Below are 16,944 nucleotides of genomic sequence, written 5' to 3' on the forward strand. Positions count from 1 at the left end.
AACTGATGCAATTGCAAATAAGGATGAATCAGAGCCTGTGAATGACATAAGTACCCAAAAAACATCTGTTACTGTTTCACTATCAGATTTAAGTACTGATCCAGCTAAATGGAAAATAAACACTGACTTCATTCTTCACGTTGCCTAAATTGTACTGTCTCAGAATTTAGAGTGCAATTTGAAATCAACATCTAAAAAATTTGGCAAAAAAGTAAGATATGCAAGAAAAGAATTGTTTTATAGGAAAATGGGAAATGGCAAGGTTGTTAAAAGAGACTGACTAATATTCTCAGAATCTACTGGAAAAGTGTATTGTTATGTGGGTATGTTATTTAAAGATGGACTTAATAAGATATGTAATCAATTTCAAACTGGATTCGACAACTAGAAAAATGCACGTGCAAGAATCACAACATGTGAGAAATCAAAACAGCATTTCACTTCTAATATGTTGTTGTTGCAGTCCAAAAATCTACCCAAATTGACACAAAATTGCAAATTGAGAAGGAAAAAGCAACTAAATACTGGACTGAAGTTTTAAGCAGAGTAGTTGCAGTAGTAAAATTTTTGGCAGAAAGAGGTATAGCTTTTTGTGGTGATAATGACCAACATAATAATCCTAGCAATGGCAACTTCCTCAGGAATACTGATCTATCTGAGTTTGATCCTTTTCTAAAAGAGCATATAACAAAATACAGAAATCCAGGAAGTGGAAATGTTTCGTACCTATCTTCAACCATATATGAAGAATTTTATCAATATGTTAGGGTCAAAAGTGTTGGCACACATCATATCTGAAATTAAAGAAGCCAAATATTAAGGCATCAGCGTAGATTCAACTCCTGACATAAGTCATACATTTCAGTTGTTAGTCATGATTCATTATGTATCAAAAGATGGCAAAGTACATGAGCGTTTCTTGATGTTTTTTTGCACTGAAAAGCATGGTGCAAAATATCTTTTTGACATGATAGCATCTGTTCTTGATAAACATGGAATAGATGCAGCAAATTGCAAATCTCAGTCATATGGCAATGCTGCTAATATGAGTGGGATGTATTCTGGAGTCCAAGCCAGATTCAAGGAAGTCAACAAACTAGCAGTATGGGTTCCGTGTGCTGCACACAGTCTTAATTTAACAGGGACCACATCTGCAGAAAGCTGTTTGGCTGCCGTTAACTTTTTTCAGCATTTTACAGTTGCTCTACACATTCTTTGCAGCCTCACCACAAAGATGGTCTAAATTGAGTACAATGGAGAATACAATCTCTGTCAAAAATCTATCAGACACAAGATGGTCATCATGTTATGATGTTGCAAGATCATTGAAAAAAAAACATTACAGTAAAATTCATGCAGCACTCGTTGATATCTCAGAATGCAAAGAACAAAAACTGACAGTGATTCATGAAGCAAAAGCTTTGATAAATAAACTGAACAGGTTTATTTGGGAACGTCTTCTGAAAAACAGAGTAAATAAAGCAATTCAAGAACATGGAATTGAGTTATGTATAATTGTGAAATTATATGATGCTCTTATGGATTATCTGATTGACATTCGAAGACACATTTCATGATTTTTAAAAAATGACAAAATAATTCATTCCAAATTCTGATTACAGACAATATGAAGCCTGAAAGTGAAAAAGGAAGAAACCATTTGATGAAACACCAGAGGAATTCTAGATTTTTATCGTATTGTAGATGTATTAGTCATAGAAATGACAAAATGATGTGCTGCATAGAGAACATTGCATGATAACCTTCAGTTTTCTTACAGATAAATCTATGTCAAAAGAAGAAATTCAATCCAAAGCCAAGCATTAGTCAACACCTACTTGTCCAACTTAGAAGAAGACTTCGTTGGTGAATTCCTATTGTTTTCAGCACTATACAAGGACATTTTATCCGAGGCAGAATTAATAAAGACAGAAATAAAAAATAAATTGATTACTAGTTTCCCCAAACATATGCATAGCTTTAAGAATTTATCTATCCATAAATGGATCAAATGCTGAAGGAGAGTGCTCATTTTCGAAACTTCGGTAAATCAAGAACTGTGTACGCTCGACTATGAGCCAAGATCGCTTATCGTCATTGGCATTTGTATGTATCGAGAACGGTATTACTTTTCATATGGACTTTGAGGATGTTATTAAAGATTTTGCTACAACGAGAAGCAGAAGCAAGAAACTTTTGTAATCTTAAGAAATGTTACAAGTAATCTAGATATTGACGATATTGTAGATTTTGTTTCTTTTTAATTTCAAGTATAATGTTGAAGTTTTATAGCTGCATTATTTTTAAGTCTTAAAATCTAACCTTTTCCTCCCTATCTTTTTTTTCTTCCTTCATAGGCACTAAAACTGTCGTAGCCCCTAGGCACAATGCCTAATGGGGAAATCCAGCCCTGAATGGTCCAGAGGATTACTGTAACAAATAAATATAACATTTAAACTGAACTCACTTCTGGTTGAATAGAAAATGCATTCCAGTACAGTTGCATGGTGGCAGTGTCATTATAAGGCAATTTCACAGTAAAGTCCAAAAGATACTTATGTCCAGGAGATATATCAGGAAAGATTGGACCGCGACCAGGACGATGAGCCTCTGAACGGAAATGATTAAAGCTTGTATGATTAGCCACCAATTCCTAGAAAGTAAACAGGAGGAAATGAAATAGCTATAAATTAATAAAATAATTAATTTATCTATTACTACAACAAGCATAAATATAGAAATGTCACCATATACATTAAAAACAGCATTTCCTTCAAAAATACAAGCTTATTAAAGGTATATTAAGTAGTCCAATATTAGATGGAAATTGAGGGGGGGGGGTAGAAATAAGAAGATATTTCTAGATTTTCCCATTCGATAATGCTCATATTATTTTAAGAAATATCACTAGTAATCAGTAATATAACCTGATATTTTATGAAAATAGTTGGCATTCAGTTTTTGAAATCATGAGAAATTAAATAACTCAATTACAAATGCTGAATTTTAGTTGGCTCACAACCAATTTTTAGAATTTCATACAGTCCGTGGTGTCCCCCCCACCACTGAAAATTAGATAATAAGACATTAGCAGAGGCATATGATGCAAGAAAGCAAGCTTATATTTGGCAGCATCAGCCAAAAAAAAAACACTTCCATTCCACCCCTCTATTCGTTCAAAATACCTGTCCAGCTGAGCCTTAAATTTATTTAGGCTATCAACTTCCACAACAAGAGATGGAAGTCTTCCACCAACCAACTACCCGCTGGCTAAAGGCAAATTTCTGCACATCTATCCTACATCTGTCTTTTCTCAATCTGAATTTATGCGGGGTGTCCCTTAATGGCTTAAAAATAATACACAAAAGTAGAATTCAAATGGATATAACCTTCCTAATTCTTTCTTTTGTTCTATTTAATTGGAACATACTTATCTTAAATTCTTTAGTAATTGCCAGTCTCCATATACTTAATTTTGTTATTATCCTAACTTGAGTTTCACAATCAAAAATTTATACTTGGAATGACATTTATATTTAAACTTTGACTTTCGTTTGACTGTTATATTAATCTTTACATGGATCTGGCATTTATATTAAGTTCATTACTTCTTATATACCATTTATTATTAGCTTTCAACAGTAGTTTTATAGTCCACTACACATGCCCCAGCAAATTTGGAAAATTTAAAACAGTACTATCTTAGCTTACTAGTTAACAGGAGAGAATGTTTTTGCAGGGATGGTATACACCTAAGTAGAAGGGGTGCAAGAATATTTGCTGATGCTATCAAGGCAGCATTAGGTGGGTCAGAAAGCTGGAGAGGGTCAAAAGAGAAAGGCACAGGAATGGTATTGATGTGCTTGAAGTGGCAAAGACAAGATGGAGTGAAGTGGGCAAATTTGTAAGTGGAGACTATAAAGTTGTGCACTCTGGAAGCAGTGGTGGACAGGGGAAAGTGGCAATAATTATGACAAGAAGATTCATGAGAGCACTAATAGTTTGTTTGTTATATGGTTTTTAGGAGCATTAGCAACTAAGGCCATATTGCTCCAGGGATATGCGGTGGTCACTCCCTGACCTTTCCGCATCCTCCGTATTTGGTGGTCACGGGCTCGAACCCCGGTCTAATCAAGAAGCGTGTGCTAGCACTGCTACTCCTGCCCACCTGGCTTCGGAGGCGCCCAGCACTAATAGATGAGGAACCGTTGAGACAGACTTATCATGGTCAGATTTGATGCAAATCTGGTCGACGTGGTAATTATTCAAGTTTATATGCCCACTGTAAACCTCAAATAGTGCTGATGAATTTGTTGAGGAGGCATATGAACAGTTGGAGGGATTAATATTGAAAACCAATCAAGAGATAATGTGATAATTATGGGGGATTGGAATGCGGTGGTTGGAGAGAGAAGGGAAGAAAAGACTGTGGGGAATTTTGGTCTAGATGTGAGACACACAAGAAGTTAACGCTTAGTGGAGTTTTGTACAGAAGAGTCTAATGGTAGCAAATACAAGGTTTAAGGCACTGCTCTGCAGAAGATATACATGGAAGAATCCTGGTGACTCATAAAGGTACCAAATTGAAGATGAAAGTGGAATTAAAATTGAAGTGCCTGAATAAAAGGAAATCATTCAAGAGATGGAACATTGAGAAATTTAGAGAGGAGAGTGCAAAAATGTGTTTCAAGATCTGATCAATGTTATAGCTATTGAGGAGACTATGAATGATCTAGAGCAAAATTGGTCTTTAATCAAGGAGATGTCTTGTAAAGCTGCACTGGAAGCTCTGGGGGAAAGAGCGAAAAAATTAGGAGGAAGCCTTGAATCACTGATATTTTACTGCAGAAAATGGATGAGAGGAGAAGACTGAAAGTCCAAAAAAATTATATTGATCAAAGGAACTATCGGAGTTTGAAGAATGAAATTGATAGGGAATGCAGGAAGGCAAAAGAACAGTGGTGGGCAGAAAGCTGTCAAGAGACTGAAATATTAAAACAACAAAGTCGGGTGGACTTGGCACACAGAAAAATTTCTGGATGGCTCACAGTGCAGTTTTTGCAGAGAGAGAGAGAGAGAGAGAGAGAGAGAGAGAGAGATGTTATTGGAATGTTGCAAGTGTTGGGAGAGAAAATGTATAACATGGGAAAGTTAACCAGAACGAGTAGCGGAATTCAAACGAGAACATTGCAGGATGAAAAGAGAATGAAAGTACTGAATTTTGAAGAACAAAAGGAAAGATGGAGGAGATATGTTGAAGAACTTTGTGAAGATTCAAGCACTTACACATGGAGGAATACGGCACTAGAAGAAGAAGAAAACATGGAGGAGGAAATATCTAAAGATGAATTCAACACAGTCTTATAGTCTCTTAGCAATAACAAAGCATCAGAAACTGACATCTTACCTGCAGAGCTTTTAAAATACAGTGGAGAAAATCTGAAGAAAGCTATTGAACAATTTCTGGATGGCTCACAGCGCAGTTTTTGCAGAGAGAGAGAGAGAGAGAGAGAGAGAGAGAGAGAGAGAGAGAGAGAGAGAGAGAGAGAGAGAGAGAGAGATGTTATTGGAATGTTGCAAGTGTTGGGAGAGAAAATGTATAACATGGGAAAAAACCTCTGTGTGTTTTATGGATTACGAGAAGGCATTTGATAGGGTAATCTGGAGAGAACTGTTCCCATTGCTAGAGAAAATTGGATGCAAGAAGAAGGTTATTGGATTGATCTATGACTTATGACTATGACAAAATACGGTGATAAGAGTGAGGGGAGAACTGACAGAAAAAGCTAAAGTTAAAAAGGGAGTAAGACAGGGATGCCTACTTTCACCTAGATTGTCAATGCTTTTGCCGAAGTGGTAATAAAGGAGACACTTGGGAATAAGAAGTGGGGGGGGTTAAATAGGTGAAAAGTATGTACAGGCTATTAAGTTTGCAGAGGATCAGGACATACTAGTAGGTTGCCCTGCTATGCTGCAAAAAATTATCAAAGACTAAATAAGAAAGTGCTGAAGTATGGAATAAAGATAAACATGATGAAAACAAAGGCAATGATGACTGGTAAAAAGGCAATTCCCTTCCGAACGAATTGAGATCAATGGAGTAAGAAAAGAACAGGTAGATCACTTTAGGTATCTGTGGCAGTTCAGGACATTTCAGGTCAAACTGAGATTCAATCCAGAATTGCAATGGCAAAACAATCTTTCAAGAATAAACCGTCACTGATTACACAGAAGAAGATGTCACAGGAAATTAGAAAGAAGATAATAATGACACATATCTGGTCAGTGGCACTATATGCAGCAGAGACATGAATTCTTACAAAGAGAGGCAAAAAGAGACTTGAGGCCTTTGAGACATAGTGCTGCCGCAGAATGGAAAAAATTAAATGGACTGAAAAAAAAAGTGTCAAATGTGGAAGTATTAAGATATGTCCAAGAATAAAGGAAAATTCTAGGTAGAATAAGACCAATTAGACTCAAATGAGTGGGCCACGAGATTCAACATTGTGGTTTGCTTCTGGATGCCATGGAGGGAACTGTGGAGGGAAAATTCCCTAGGAGAAGACCAAAAAATATCTTCATCGGGACGTTGCTGGATGAAGCAGGACTTCGAAATTGAGAAACTGAAACAAACGGCACAGGAGAGACAAAGATAGAGACAGCTCTTCAGAGGAACTGACCAGTTACAAGACTGAATTACTGATGATGAAATTTAGCCATTCAGTTTAATTACAATATACAATATTTATTGCTCAACTCCTATATACCCTTTTTTTTTAAAGTCTCTTTCTTTCTATATATGTACAGGATGGGGCAGTAGGATTGGATGTTTTTCAGTGTGCTACAGAGGGAGCGTTGTGGTAGTGGGGAGTAAATGAGAGCTACATGACTAGAGTTGTCTATTCGTGCAGTTCAGTAATAATGGAAAATTGGCCAGGAACCATCGCACATTTACAGTAGAAACTGTGCAGACACAAAGAAGATTTCAACTTCAGTTTAATGTACTGAGACATGGCCAAATTCCCTCTTGGAACACAATATTAAAGTGGGTTGAAGCTTTTCGTGCTAGTGGTAGTGTAAACAATTGATTTGTCAGGATTACACATACAGTTTGCACACCTGATAATGTCAAGAGAGTGAGAAATGCAGTGTTGCAAAGTCCATCCTGGTCAACAAGGATGGCCAGCAATTGACAAGACAAGACAAGCAATTGACTTGGAAATGTCGAACAGAAGTTTAAGATAAATTCTGCATAATGATCAGTCCCCCATTCTGCATAATGATCAGTACCCAATGTAAAAAATTCAAGTTGCCCACGATGTAACAAATCAGGATAAAATTGCTTGAGTACAGTTCTGTAGACAATTTATGGACATTTTAGAAAATGATGCAAATGTTTTGAATGTTTTGATTATGTCAGACAAGGCCCATTTTCATCTTTCTGGATTTGTGAGCAAGCAGAACATTCTCTACTGGTCACGGACTAACCCAATGGGAGTTATGTTGTTTGGTCTTCAGGAGCATTAGCAACTAAGGCCATACTGCTCCGGGATATGCAATGGTCATTCCCTGACCTTTCTGCATCCTCCGTATTTGGTGGTGATGGGCTCGAACCCCGGTCTAATCAAGAGGCATGTACTACGCACTGCTGCTCCTTCCCACCTGGCTATGGAGGTGCCTCTAACCCAATGGCACTCCATCAAAAGTCGCATACATAGTGAGAAGGTAACGAGAAGGTTAAAATCAGGCTGTAACAGTGACTGCTGATTGACATGGTACGATGTTGGAAACATTTTTGGTTGAAGAGCTACATAGGCCCACACAAAATAATATCCGATTTCAACAAGATAGAGCAACACCACACTTCAAGGTAAAGTGTGGCCATTTTGAAATGAATGTTTTCTGGGCACTTGGTTTCAAGGTTTGGTTACATCCACTGCCTATCAAGATCTCCTGACTTTACTTTTTTCTTTGGGGACATCTAAAGGCAAAAGTTTATGAAACAACACTACTCTCAATTCAAGAGCAAAAGGACTGGATTACAAAAGAAACTGGGAGAATTAATTAAAATTTTATGGCAAGTAATGCACAGTTTATGCGAAGGCTGCAACAATGCACTGATTGCACAAAAGGTCGTTTGGAACATGTAATTTTTAAAACTTAACATTCAAATACTAAACTGCATTTGTTAATGTTATTATTTCTTTAAATAATAACATTAACAAATAAATATTCTCAAATTGCATCTTATCTTATAAAAATAATTCACCAAAACACATCCAATCCTACTGTCCCACCCTGTATATGTATCTCTTCACAAGTGATTCCATGTTTATGAGTCTTACATAACAATACACGTGAAGCATGCCTGGACTGTCTAAAGCTAATGATACTGCATTAAAATTGCATTTAATTTATGAATTTCTTTTTTCATACATATAGTATGGAAAAAATAATAATAATAATTGCTGGATTTTTATTTATCTGATTTTAATGAAATTTGGAATGACTTGATAAATATTTTTAAAAGACCCAAATATAAAATTTTATGAAAAATTCATCCACTGTGAGCTGAGTTATTAGATGCAAAGGGATGGAAAGACACATGGACATGGTGAAGACAATAGGCACATATGCATATACAGTCCATTCCGATTATTTGGGACACATCGGGACTAGTGCATTTTGGCCGATTAAGCAGCTGCCATAATTATCCGAAGTTTAACGTAAATAGTTAAAAATACAATGTACCCCCTCATTTACAATTAGTTCACTGTACAATCAAATCACATTACGACGAACTCACCACAGTAAAGTACCGTTCACTATACGATGTGTAGCAAGTGCCGGTCATTGTGATCACGTTTGTGAATTGAATTTTAATTCTATTAAAGAGCGATTCTAATTAGAGAAAATAGGAGGAATATTATCCACAGGCTATAAAAGTAAAGTAAAGATATATTAAGCACAGATGTACCCTTTATTACCTTACCAATTAAAAAATTAAATGATACGTGAAAATCGGAAGAATATACGTGATAATCGGAATAATTAATACGTACTGTAATATGTACACACAAATCAGTTGACATTTCTGTTCACTGACATTTGTGGGGGAGGGAGTTAAAATTTAAAACAGTAAAAAGATAAGCAATCAATAACAAAGAACATGGCACACACAAATTGCACGTAACACGATAGTGTAAGTGAGAACGGAGTAACGAGTTACAAAGCTTTAAAAATAGGAATGAAGAGAAGATCTGAAAATTAATTTTTTTATATGATTCAAGATTTCATGGAAGTGTAAACACATTTCACCACAATAACCCACAGAATTCCAGCTGTCGGTATTATCGCAAATTCAGTAAGATCGAGTTTACTGTCCGTTTATGATAGATTTCACTAACAGAAAAGCCCAATAAACAGGTGACTGCTAATTGTTTTTATTGTTTTATGCTTGTGACCTCCAGAATTTCGACTGAACCACGTGGTACCGTCGGAGACAATCGTAGGGTAATCTCCACTGCTGCAGTCTCCTGCCCTGATTAAACGGCATGCTGTCCCAATTAAGCGAAGTAAACCCTGGCTATTTTCTTGATTGGTTTCTGTTTTTTAAGATTTGCCCCAAATAAACGGCTGCCTGAATTAACCCAAATAACCGGAATCCACTGTGTGTGTATATATATATATATATATATAGAATATTAAGGATAATAGAGCCACAACTTATATCTTGTAATGTCTTTAAACTGTCCTACACTCTTTATTTTTATTTCTCCGAAATTATTAATGCAATCAGAGGACATAGGAGAAACTATTTCTTATCTATACCACTATTTTTCGCCTTTGTGGAGTTCAGGTTCTATTATTCCTACTCCTTTAGTTTTTCTTCTTACTATCTGCATGTTTCTCTTTGCGTTAACTTAAATTTAATTATTTATTTATTTTTACCGTATCCATCGCATAGGGGGCACCACATATTATTTTGACGACTATTACATTATGTCCTAGATACGGTCAATATGTAGTATGTATTATATATTTAATCTTTTTTTTTTTTTTTTTTTGCGTTTTCTTAGGTCCCTGATGGTATTATTATTGGATTGATTTACTTTTTCTAATAATTTTCTATTATCCTTAATATTCTATAGACATTATGGGTGTACTGCGTGATTGCCTGCAACTGCATTGACCCATAAATATTAGTTACATATTAGTTACATATTAGTTACAGTTACTGTCGTTTTAACTTTCTTTCCTTTTTTTATCACTAATATAATTATAATATATATATATATATATATATATATATATATATATATATATACACACACACACACACACACACACACACACACACACACACACACAAAAGCACCTGAAAAAGCAATTTCTTTTATTTTTTTTTATTTCACGATGCATTTTATTATTACAATAGCATTATATAGACTATCCTGCTTTAGCATTCTTTTGTTCAGGCACTTTGATGTGAAAACATCTTTGGTGGCACCTACTAAATTTCAGACTAATACCAATTTATCACGAAAATGTGAAACAGAAATGACGCAAATTATGTCACTTCCATTCAGGAAGTGACATAATGGTTCGACTGTTGATGATCCTGCTCAGATAGCAAACAAACTGAATGAGTATTTTGCATCTACATTCACACATGAGGAATTATTAAGGTTTGAAAATGGCAGAAGGTTATCAAATTCTAGCAGGACATTTAATGATTTTGTAATAACTGACAGCAAAGTGAAGGAAAAATTGTTCAAGTTAAACATAAAAAAAGCACCTGGAGTGGATGGGATCTATCCAGTTATATTAAAAGAGGCGGCAAAGCAACTAAGCAAACCCTCAGTCATAATTATGAGAGCATCCTTGGACTCAGGGGAGATTCCCACGGACTGGCGATGTGCAAATGTATCCCCAATTCACAAAGGGGGATCGAAGGGTGACACGAGTAATTACAGACCAGTTAGTTTAACTTCTGTTGCGGGTAAAATAATGGAGTCACTGGTTAAAGATGCATTGCAGGATCATCTAGACAAAACTGCAGCAATAATTCAGACACAGCATGGGTTTGTTAAGGGAAAGTCTTGTCTGAAAAATTTGATAGGATATTATGATGTGGTTACAAAGGCACTGGATACAAAAAATAATTTTGATATCATATATTTGGATTTCAGGAAAGTTTTTGACGTTGTTGCGCATGGAAGACTATTGTACAAATTGGAGCAGAATGGTATTAAGGGTAAGTAGCTACAATGGATAAAAGGATGGTTAAGACAGAGGGTGGTAATCAATGGGTGAAGGCAGAGGGTGGTAATCAATGGGTGCTGCTCTTCGTGGACTAATGTTATTAGTGGAGTCCCACAGGATTCGGTGTTGGGTCCATTTATCAATAATATTGATGAAGGTATATCAGGCTTAATGTCGAAGTTTGCAGATGATACAAAGGTTGGCAGGGTTGTTAATGACAGTAATGGCAGTGTGCTACTGCAACAGGATCTAGATAATTTGGGCAGATGGGCTAAGAAGTGGGAACTGAAGTTTAACCTTGACAAATGCAAAGTACTGCATATGGGTAGAAGGAATCCCAGAGAAACGTACCAACTGTGTGGTACTACACTTAAGGTGGTAGAAAATGAAAAAGACCTGGGAGTAATTGTGCAGTCAGATATGACGTTTTCTGAGCAATGAAGACAGGCGGCCAGGGCAGGTCATGGAGTTTTGTCAATGATATATAGGAATTTTGCTAGCAGGGAAAAGGAGGTGATTGTCCCTCTGTATAAGGCAATGGTCAGGCCATGCCTTGAGTACTGCGTACAGGTTAGGAGGCCTCATTTTAGGAAGGATGTAGATTTGCTTGAGCGTGTACAGAGAAGGGCAACAAGATTGGCGAGGGGAATGTAGGGATCCTTTTACCAAGAGAGGCTTAAATTCTGCAAATTGCAATGGCTGGAGACTAGGCACCTGCGCGGTGATCTGATTGAGGTGTATAAGGCCTTGAATGGGTTGAGCATGCTGAATTCTGATGGGATCCTTCCACTTGTTCAGATTATGAACCTAAGGGGGCACAAATTCAAATTAAGAAAGGACAGATGTAGAATAGATGTGTGGAAATTTGTCTTTAGCCAGCGGGTAGTTAATTGCTGGAACAAACTTCCAGCTGTCGTTGTGGATGTTGATAGGTTGAAAAAATTTAAGGAGCAACTGGACAGGCATTTGTAGGGAATAGTGTGATTTTTTTTTTTTTTTGGCTAATGCTGCATAATCTCATACACTTGCTTTCTTGCATCACATGCCACTACTGCCTCTACTACTACTACTAAATGACACTAATGCAGTCACTAATGTTGATTTGGTAGAGTAAGCAGCATAAAAAAAACATCATTCATACTAAATATTTTGGATTGAAGTAAAACCGATTGGTAATGAAAATGAAAGCCGTCATTTGGCGCCTCCATAGCCAGGTGGGAAGGAGCAGGAGTGAGTAGCACACGTTTCTTGATTAGACCAGGGTTCGAGCCGGTCACCACCAAATACGGAGGATGCGGAAAGGTCAGTGAATGATCACCGCATATCCCGGAGCAATATGGCCTTAGTTGCTAATGCTCCTAAAAACCAAAACAACAACAACAACAAACTGTCATTTAAGAAGTAGTGGCCATGAACTTATTTAATAACTATCGCACTCCTGTTAAATGCTTTCCTGCTTACATCCCCTTTTTTTTTTTAAAGATCCCAAGAAAGAATAAGCCCCATATAACCCTCCTTTCTCTTGATTTTTGACTTTGGGAAAGAAATGATTGATGCTAAATTCTAGGAATCATTAATTATAAAAGTCTGTTTATTTCACAGAATTCATTCCCAGTGCATGTGATATTCATTTCATATTTGACTTGAACCACTAAAGTTGGATAGGTCATTCAGTGTCTAGCTATTCACTGTAGTATCCGCACACTCTCCTTGATAATACAGTAATTAGTCTCTTTTGTTTGTGATTGTTTCACATTTATTTATTTTTATTTTTTTTTTTAATGTAAACCCCAAACACGAGAAGTATTAGAACCTATAGTACTTAGTACCGTGCTTGGGTTGGAGATTGAGAAGACGAGAGAAAATATTTGTTGACGTTGGACTTGAACTTCTGTAGACTATAATTTTCAGGAAATACGTATGAAGGAAGGTTGTTCCAGAAAACAGCAGTTGAATGAATAAACGAGGAAGATGAAAAGTTGGTTCTGTGAGTTTGAAGTTGGACAGTAAATGGATGTTGGCTGGTGGCTGCCAGTGTTCGGACTGTTTTGAAAGAGAGAATGGGAATTATAGAAGCCAATTCAGAAGAACAGTGCCCGTCTATGAGACAGCGAGTGGAGAGACTCTGTTAGAGATGAATCATTAATTAACCTAACTGCCCTCTTCTGAATGGAATCAAGAAGCCTGAGAGAGGTTTTGGGGGCACCACCCCAGATGTGAGAACAATATTCCATGGCAGGGCGGATTTGCGATTTATACAGAGTGAGCAGCTGTTTGGAAGAAAAGTAACACCGAGAGCAAAAGAGAAAACCAAGTTTTTTTAGATGCAGAGGAAGCAATATTTGTAATGTGCTTGTGCCAAGAGAGATTAGAAGTCAGGGTAATCCCCAAAAGATATATATTATTTTGTCCAGAAATCTGAGTGTCACTAAAGATAAGCATAGGAGTAGAAGAATCCTTTTTGCGAGATATAAGACAAGACTGAATTTTAGAAGGGTTGAAATCAACTAAGTTGTCTTTGCCCCACTGGAGAATTACCTGAAGATCGGCATTTAAGGAATTGGTAGCAAACTTTTGAGAAGTTGAAGCTGATTGAGCAGAGCACGGTTTCTCAAAATGGAAAGTAGAATACAATGTGCTATTATCGGCAAAACTATGGATAGGATTTCCAGTCAATGGAAGAAGGTCATTAATATACAAGAGGAAAAGAGTGGTGGAAAGAACTGAACCTTGGGGGACACCGGCATTAGTGGAGAAGTTAGAAGACAGAACCATCTACCATCACCCTCAGTGAGTGATCAGAGAGAAAACTGGATAACCAATTACTAAAAACAGTTGGCAAACCATAAGATGGAAGCTTGTTTAGAAGACCTTTATGCCAAACACAATTGAAAGCCTTTGAGATGTCAAGAGCAACTACTTGTGTTTCACCGAACCTTTCCATTGAATTAGTCCATAAATGGGTAACATAAGCCAGAAAATCACAAGTGGATCGACACTGACAGAATCCATACTGGCGATCGTTGATCAGATGGAAGATTTCTAGGTAGCTTAAGAGTTGGCAGTTAATTGATTTCTCCATTACTTTAGAAAGAGTAGAAGTAATTGCAATGGAACGATAATTTAATGGGAGGGATTTGTCACCCTTTTTAGGAACTGGCTGGATATGAGCAGAAGGAAAAACACCTTTGGAATAAGAAAGTGAAAAAAGGCGGCAAAGAATAGGCACAGGTTTTGAGAACAAGTGGAGAAATACCGTCAGGACCTGGAGCTTTCTTAGCATCAAGATTCATCAAAATCCTTCTGATATCCTTTTGACGGAAGGCATTGAATGGAGCATTTTGGGAATGATGGGAGGTGTTTTACCAAGATCATTAATACATGAGTTGGAAGAAAAATGGGATGCTAGCAGGTCAGTTTTATCCTTGGCTGAAGTAACAACAGAACCATCTGGTTTGGACAGAGGTGGGAGCAGAGATGGGCAAAAGTTGCGGCCAATAGCTTTGGCAAGAGACCAGAATGTTCGGCTACCATTAGGGCAAGAAGCAAGTTTTCTACTCTTAGCCTGTTCAAACTCTAGTTTGGACTGATGATTAATAACTGCTTTACACTTGTTGGAGGCTTTGGTGTAGGTAGAAAATGAAACTGAAGAATTAGAAACAAGCCAATTACGATATGCAACATTCTTCTCTTGAACAGCCTTAGCACATTTATTGGAAAACCAAGGTTTTGATAAAGGATGAGATTTTAAAGTGGAGTGTGGGATAAAGGATTCCATTCCTGCAAGAATAATTTCACTGACACGATCTGAGCAAATGTTGACATCAGAAGTTTTGAAACAGTAATCCGACCAAGGAAAAGAAGAAAAGAAGTCTCGCAGGTCATCCCATTTTGCATTCTTGTAATAACAAACAACACGAGGTTGGGAATAGCCATGAGATAAAGGTTCCATTGGAGAAGAGACAATCACCAAGTTGTGATCTGAAGTGCCTAAAGGACCTCTCACTTCGACCGTGTACTTAGAAGGGTTGTTTGTGAGAAAAAGATCAAGCACGTTGGCTGTATGATTAGAATTGTCCCGTATTCTTGCAGGTAAATGAACAATTTGTGCAAGGTCATTTGTAATTGCAAAAGCCTCAGCATCTCGACCAGCTGGGTTGGTGTGACTAGAAAACGGAAGCCAGATGGAGTTGTGAACTTTAAAATCACCAAAGAAAATTACCTCACTGTTAGGAATGTTGGACTGGAGAAAATCAAGTTGCAAAGAGAGGAAGTCAAAGAGCTCCAAGTGATTAGTGGAGTTGGGAGAACGGTAGAGTTTCAGACCTGATGAACAACAGATGAATTTGACACAATGAGGTAGAGAGATTTTAAGCCAGAGAAGATCAAAGAGAGGAGATTCCAAATTGCCAAGTCTCTGACAGGGAATATCAGAACAGACATATGCACAAGTACCACCTTTGAGGCGAAAGGAATCATACTGCAAATAATTTGGGCATCTGAGATGAGCAGTAGTTGAATCAACCGATAACTGAGATTCTGTCAGAAAAAGTACATGGGGTTTGGCAGACTGCAAGAGGAAATAGACATCGTTGAGATTAGAATTGAGACCACGTATATTCGTGAAATGAATTAGGAAGTGCTTGGGAGGTTTAGATCCTTTTGCAGATAAGCTTGCTCTATTAGTTTGACAATTCATGGTGTATTCAATAGTAAGAAAGAGTGGGTGGGACATACTGTATGAAGTAATGGAATTTTTGGATATGGCGTACACATGGTAAGAATATACCCACATCCTTGACATAGCGTGGCCTTGACAATGCTCCCCGCATACACACTACTCGGACTCCCTCCAGTCACTATCTGGCAGAGTAGAGGTAGCAAGATTATAACTAGCTGATCTGGAAGCCTCCTAGATTGGTATTGGTGTTTTTGGGCACAAGGGCAACTAGGGCCAAAATATGCCTGTTCCTATGACATGTTTTAATATCAAATTTCGGTCAGTTTGTCATCATAGAAAATCATATATTTGTATCTACTTAAGAAAGGTAAATAGTTCATTTAAATTTGCATTGTTTCCAATAATATGGGCAAGTGATAGGGGCTCTTTCAGTCGTGACAGTGAAAGGAAACTATTTTTTCGGAAATATGAATACTGCTTACAATCTAGAAGTATATGCTTGACGGTAAGTGGTAAAGTACAATGCGTGCATTGAGGTGGGACCTCCTGCTTGAGGGAAGCCTCCTAGAGAGTTACCGCATGGCATCAATAAATTTCATTAATGATAGCATTATTATTATTAATACACCAATACTATATTTATCATGTTTGTATAGTAATACAGTATTCAAGATATATTTTGTTTAATTTAATAAAATCATGAAAAATATTTAATTCTTTCTAACAGCATGCAAAAAGGTTGGAGGCGTTAAAAAAAAAGAAGCAAGCACTCTACACTAAGTGTGCAGGTTTTCAACTTAAACCACTGCTTTATAAATACATAAAAAAAGTCAAAAAACCAATGTTATCTATCAAAATATTGATAAGAAATATTTTCTAAAAGGGAATCCATTTATACTGCTTTCCCACTTATAGTGCTCATTCAGGCCAGTGCCTTTTAAAGTGACAAAACAAGAGTTTACTCATGCATGTGCATGCAAATACGCAAGTACTGGCGC

General features: G+C 37.0%; 1 protein-coding gene across 1 annotated transcript in view; it reads right to left on the reverse strand.

The window, feature by feature from the left end:
- Positions 1 to 16,944, reverse strand: part of Megf8 (multiple EGF like domains 8) — a 619,502-nt gene that overhangs the window by 473,659 nt on the left and 128,899 nt on the right. Inside the window, exon 9 of the mRNA XM_090390015.1 lies at positions 2,468 to 2,653. Within this exon, the coding sequence (XP_090246141.1) occupies positions 2,468 to 2,653 (186 nt within the window). The remainder of the gene's footprint in view (positions 1 to 2,467; positions 2,654 to 16,944) is intronic.

Source organism: Mastigoproctus giganteus, chromosome 2 (assembly GCF_048544385.1).
Source record: "Mastigoproctus giganteus isolate SK-2022 chromosome 2, ASM4854438v1, whole genome shotgun sequence".
NCBI classification, from domain to species: Eukaryota; Metazoa; Arthropoda; class Arachnida; order Uropygi; family Thelyphonidae; genus Mastigoproctus; species Mastigoproctus giganteus.